Here is a 6,000-nt window from a genome sequence, read left to right as displayed (position 1 = left end):
GAGAGACAGAGGGAGAGAGAGAGAGAGGGAGACAGAGAGGGAGAGAGAGAGAGCGAAGGAGAGAGAGAGAGAGAGAGAGGGAGAGAGGGAGAGAGGGAGGGAGAGAGAGAGAGGGAGAGAGCGAAGGAGAGAGGGAGGGAGAGAGAGAGAGGAAGAGAGAGAGGGAGAGAGAGAGGAACGTACTTGTGTGTTAGATTTGAGCGAGATGCTCAGTAACCGACGGCAACGCAACAATGCCACACGACCACTGGTGAGTCTGTCAGCGAGTGTGTGTGTGTGTGTGTGTTGTTTCCTGAATGTCACATCATTTTGGATGTCTAATCTAACCCGTGATGCATTCAGGTGCTGAAATGTTTAACAGAAAACATCAGGTTTGGAGTTTTTATATTTGTGCATGTTGTGTGTTTATTTGTGCGACACTACACACACACACACACACACACACAGTCCGAACATAGTTTCAGACCGGAGTCTTTCTGCAGCAACATGTGGACACCTGAGGAAAAGATAGATGTTTTTATTTCTGCAGCTTCATGTATTCATCACATTTCCCCAGAATACATTAAGCTTTGTGTGTGTGTGTGTGTGTGTGTGTGTGTGTGTGTGTGTGTGTGTGTGTGTGTGTGTGTGTGTGTGTGTGTGTGTGTGTGCGCAGCTAAAGGGCAGACAGTCCGTCTGTCTGGAAACAGAAGCCAGCAGCGTCTCCCTGCTGCTGCTGTTGTTGTTGTTTATGATGTTGTTGTTAATGTTGTTGTTGTCGTCCTTTTCATCTTTGCGCCGTTGATGACACAGTGACACATTTGCCAGCCGCTGGTTTAATGAGCCTCCTGACAGAGGACAGAGGACAGAGGACAGAGGACAGAGGACAGAGGACAGAGGACAGAGGACACGGCTGCAGGCGCTGGACCAACAGAAAACTCAGTGAACACAGGTTCATTACGTTGATGCGGAGCAGCTCTGACACAGTGTCAGCAGCGCCTCCTGCAGGCCGCACTCGTCATCACAGCTCAACTCACACTGAGTCAGGTCGGACCTCACCGGCAGGACTGTGTTTCCAAACTTCCAAACATTTCTCCACAGTGACCGTGTTAGAATATAATTATTCATTTAATAACCACGATACAACACGGCTCCTGACATCAGAGTCATCAACACACAACTCCACACCTCTCTAACACTGCCAACGTTTCATCATCATCATCATCATCATCATCATCATCATCATCATCATCATCATCATCATAACCCCCCCAAACACACACACACACACACACACACACACAGGTTCACATGAAGAAGTCCGTCATGTGTTAGTTCAGTGTAACAGAAGAAAACAACTTGTTGGGTCAAAGGTCACACTGACAGTTCACTCTGGACTTTGGAAACAACTCAACTCAAGGGTCACTTACTTTACTGTTCTGGAACTTTCACACAAAGAGTTGAGAGTTCTTTGTCTTTCACCAGGAGTGTGGCTGAAGCGTCTTTGTCTCAGTGTTGTATCAGAGGTCTCACCTGTCTCCATGTCTCCCTGTCTCCATGTCTCCCTGTCTCCATCTCCATGTCTCCCTGTCTCCATGTCTCCGTCTCCATGTCTCCATGTCTCCGCCTCACCTGTCTCCATGTCTCCCTGTCTCCCTGTCTCCCTCTCTCCATGTCTCCATGTCTCCGTCTCACCTGTCTCCATGTCTCCCTGTCTCCCTGTCTCCCTCTCTCCATGTCTCCCTGTCTCCATGTCTCCCTGTCTCCATCTCCATGTCTCCCTGTCTCCATGTCTCCGTCTCCATGTCTCCATGTCTCCGTCTCACCTGTCTCCATGTCTCCCTGTCTCCCTGTCTCCCTCTCTCCATGTCTCCATGTCTCCGTCTCACCTGTCTCCATGTCTCCCTGTCTCCCTGTCTCCCTCTCTCCATGTCTCCATGTCTCCATGTCTCCCTGTCTCCCTCTCTCCATGTCTCCATGTCTCCCTGTCTCCATGTCTCCATGTCTCCATGCTTTGAGGCAGTCACTTTGGATGGAGACCCCGTCCCTGTCACTGACTGTTTGTGATTTCCATGGACAGAGTCTGTGGGTGTAGCCGGGGGGTGGAGAGTGTGCGGGTCCGGTGACCTCAGTGTTGGTGCCGGTGGCTTCATCAGACCGTGACCTCCACTGCACCCTTGGACGGTTCAGTGTCGGGTGTTGGGGACACTTGTTGGAGCATCTTACAGAAGCCACTTCCTGTCACGCCTGTCTGACCTCAGAGCTGGGGGAGGAGCCACATCCCATTATATTTGTAACCCCATGCAGTGATTGACTCATGAGGAAGGGTGAGGCGAGGTGTGCTGGTAGCTGGTCGTCCTCGGTCACTGGGGGAGGGTTGTTCATCGTTGGTGGACTGGAGGAGGTGAGTTCAGGTTTTAGAGGACGGTCACTGCTTCTGGTTATGGATCTTTTTTAGCCTGAAGACGATTTAAAGCCGAATTCACACCAAGCTTTCAGACTGGTAGATTGCTTGGGAACATGAAAGGTGCATCTCTGGTTTACCTGCCGTCTCTGAGTGTTATAAACAGACTCTGACTCACACTGGACTTTCTGGATCATGTTTGAGTATCACGGTAGCAACACAGCCCCACAACCCACGTCCCCTGCGTTACAACAACCGGTGTTGGTCTGAATACTCTCTCAGTTGTTGGTTGATATGGATGTGGAGATCTCTGTCGGTCAGCGACACCAAACATCGTAGAGGAAAAGGCTAGTTAATCCTGACTCTAGTGGTTTTGTTGGGACATTGTCTATTGTTGTTGTTTTCCACCATGACTCAGTATATTGGACAAAGGCAGCATCTCTGAGGTGGGACTCTGGTCACAGAGTCAGATCGCAGCAGTAGAGGCATTAGAGACTGACTGCAGGAGGCAGCAGATGACGGTGACTGAATTACGTTACGTTAACAGAAGTGAACTGAAGCTGCGGCTGAATCAGTGTTTTAAAATAAGTTATAGCTAAAGCAATTAAGCATGAAACACCACCCGTGTGCTCCGTAAAAAAAATTTGGCATCCTGCTGTTGTCACATTACCAATTCATGGTGCAGGAAGTTGAGGGTTAAATTTGAATTTTAATGAACAGCTTTGATGTTCCTTCAGAGCCCAGGAGGCTTCCTGGTTGGAAAAGAAATCACAAATACAGTTTTCATGACATTACATGCTGGAAAATTACCTGGAGCTGAGCCAACTGTCCCACTGTATCTACAGTTGAGACGCAGTAAAGACTCAGTAGCACAGTGTAACTATTCAGACGTACTTTGTTTACAGCTGTAACTCCTGTTCTCAGGTTTATTCATCACTGCTGTATGTACAGTCGAGCGAAGGCATTCACACGTGCACATCTGTATGAAGGACTTGAACTAAAGGTGTTTAAACATTACAACCTATAAACCCACCACCAACAGCCGGTAGATACGGTGGCCCAGACAGGTCAACACGATGCAAAAGCACCAACGCAAATGCAAATTTAGCAACAATGAATAAGCAGCAGTCCGTCTATACTACCACTATAACTGTAATTATGAAAATGAAAAAAGTGCGACAAAAGTACATAAATATGAAAACGTAAATATGTTGAAAAACATTGCTCATTTGTGACGATCACACAGTGACGTCATCAGTTACCTAGCAACAATATTTTACTTGTCAATCTGCTTCAGAAACTTAAGTAAGTGAAACGTTGTGGCTTTTGTATTTGTGTTGTTTTGTGTTGTTGCTTTTGTATTTATGTTGTGGCTTTTGTATTTGTTTTGGGGCTATTGTATTTGTGTTGTTGCCTTTGTATTTGTGTTGTTTTATGTTGTTGCTTTTGTGTTTGTGTTGTTGCCTTTGTATTTGTGTCGTTTTGTGTTGTTGCCTTTGTATTTATATTGTTGCTTTTGTATTTGTGTTTTTTTGTGTTGTTGCTTTTGTATTTATGTTGTGGCTTTTGTATTTGTTTTGGGGCTATTGTATTTGTGTTGTTGCCTTTGTATTTGTGTTGTTTTATGTTGTTGCTTTTGTATTTGTGTTGTTGCCTTTGTATATGTGTTGTTTTGTGTTGTTGCCTTTGTATTTATATTGTTGCTTTTGTATTTTTGTTTTTTTGTGTTGTTGCTCTTGTGTTGTTGCTGTTGTAATTGTGTTGTTTTGTGTTGTTGCCTTTGTATTTGTGTTGTTGCTTTTGTATTTGTGCTGTTGCCTTTGTATTTGTGTTGTTTTATGTTGTTGCTTTTGTCTTTGTGTTGTTGCCTTTGTATATGTGTTGTTTTGTGTTGTGGCCTTTGTATTTATATTGTTGCTTTTGTATTTGTGTTTTTTTGTGTTGTTGCTTTTGTATTTGTGTTGTTTTATGTTGTTGCTTTTGTATTTGTGTTGTTGCCTTTGTATATGTGTTGTTTTGTGTTGTTGCCTTTGTATTTATATTGTTGCTTTTGTATTTGTGTTTTTTTGTGTTGTTGCTTTTGTATTTGTGTTGTTTTGTGTTATTGCTTTTGTATTTGTGTTGTTTTATGTTGTTGCTTTTGTATTTGTGTTGTTGCCTTTGTATATGTGTTGTTTTGTGTTGTTGCCTTTGTATTTATATTGTTGCTTTTGTATTTGTGTTTTTTTGTGTTGTTGCTTTTGTATTTGTGTTGTTTTGTGTTGTTGCCTTCGTATTTGTGTTTTTTTGTGTTGTTGTCTTTGTATATGTGTTGTTTTGTGTTGTTGCCTTTGTATTTGTGTTGTTTTGTGTTGTTGCCTTTGTATTTGTGTTGTTTTGTGTTGTTGCTTTTGTATTTGTGTTGTTTTATGTTGTTGCTTTTGTATTTGTGTTGTTGCCTTTGTATATGTGTTGTTTTGTGTTGTTGCCTTTGTATTTATATTGTTGCTTTTGTATTTGTGTTGTTTTGTGTTGTTGCTTTTGTATTTGTGTTGTTTTATGTTGTTGCTTTTGTATTTGTGTTGTTGCCTTTGTATATGTGTTGTTTTGTGTTGTTGCCTTTGTATTTATATTGTTGCTTTTGTATTTGTGTTTTTTTGTGTTGTTGCCTTTGTATATGTTTTTTGTGTTGTTGCCTTTATATTTGTGGTGTTGCCATGGTATATGTCTTGTTTTGTGTTGTTGCTTTTGTATTTGTGTTTTTTTGTGTTGTTGCCTTTTGTATTTGTATTGTTGCCTTTGTATATGTGTTGTTTTGTGTTGTTGCCTTTGTATTTGTGTTGTTGTCATGGTATATGTCTTGTTTTGTGTTGTTGCCTTTGCATTTGTCTTTTTTTGTGTTGTTGCCTTTGTATTTGTGTTGTTTATGTTGTTGCTTTTGTATTTAGCTCAGAGAATCTTCCGAAGCTCCAGGATCAAAAAGTTTTTATTGTTTTAGTTGTAAGTCTAAACTTTAATCATGAACTGTTCTTTGTTACGAAACGTTTGATGTGTGAAAATAAAACTGAACTAAAACACGAGTGAATTCAACATTTGATTTATGCGTCTGATCTGTTCTACGATCAGCAACATCCATATGAAGCAGTTTCGGTTTCAGTTGCAGTGTGTTTGATCAGTCCAGGCTGCAGGGCGCATCACCCCATAACCCTACAACACGCAAACTACACGTCAACTACAACAAGCTAACTACACGTCAACTGTAATACGCAAACACGTGGTGAAACAGGTTCAGTTCAGAAGTGTCTCGGTCCTCAAACTGAAACTGTCATGATGTGGCCCGGAGGAGTTTTTGACATCAGTGTATCATGGTAACGTGTGTGTGTGTGTGTGTGTGTGTGTGTGTTGGAGGTGATGTTATCGGCTGTGACATGCAGATGTCAGAGGAGATAACGAGCCAGGAGAGTCGGGAAACGGGTTTTATTTTAAACCGAAGCTCAGGAGGTTTTTATCACACACACACACACGCACACATATTCAGTAGCTTCATTAAAAATCATCAATCTTCTTAAAACTTCCTGTTCCACAATGTTTTCTCTATTGTATTTGTTTATTTTCCAGTTTTTTAATAGTGATTTGGG

The 6,000-nt window shown here is 42.4% G+C and overlaps 1 protein-coding gene across 6 annotated transcripts in view; it reads left to right on the top strand.

Moving 5' to 3' along the window:
• The window catches only part of LOC111239482 (rap1 GTPase-activating protein 2-like), a 33,503-nt gene that overhangs the window by 12,501 nt on the left and 15,002 nt on the right, over positions 1 to 6,000 (top strand). The window contains exon 1 of one of the 6 annotated variants that reach the window (XM_022769363.1): positions 227 to 250. The exons of the other annotated variants lie outside the window; for them this stretch is intronic. Within the exon in view, the coding sequence (XP_022625084.1) occupies positions 234 to 250 (17 nt within the window). The 5' untranslated portion in view covers positions 227 to 233. Of the gene's footprint in view, positions 1 to 226; positions 251 to 6,000 lie in introns of those variants that run through there. 6 annotated transcript variants of the gene reach the window in all.

This window comes from Seriola dumerili, unplaced genomic scaffold (assembly GCF_002260705.1).
Source record: "Seriola dumerili isolate Sdu_G_001 unplaced genomic scaffold, Sdu_1.0 BDQW01002927.1, whole genome shotgun sequence".
NCBI classification, from domain to species: Eukaryota; Metazoa; Chordata; class Actinopteri; order Carangiformes; family Carangidae; genus Seriola; species Seriola dumerili.
The sequence above is the reverse complement of the archived record's forward strand: the minus strand, read 5'-3'. Positions and strand labels throughout refer to the sequence as shown.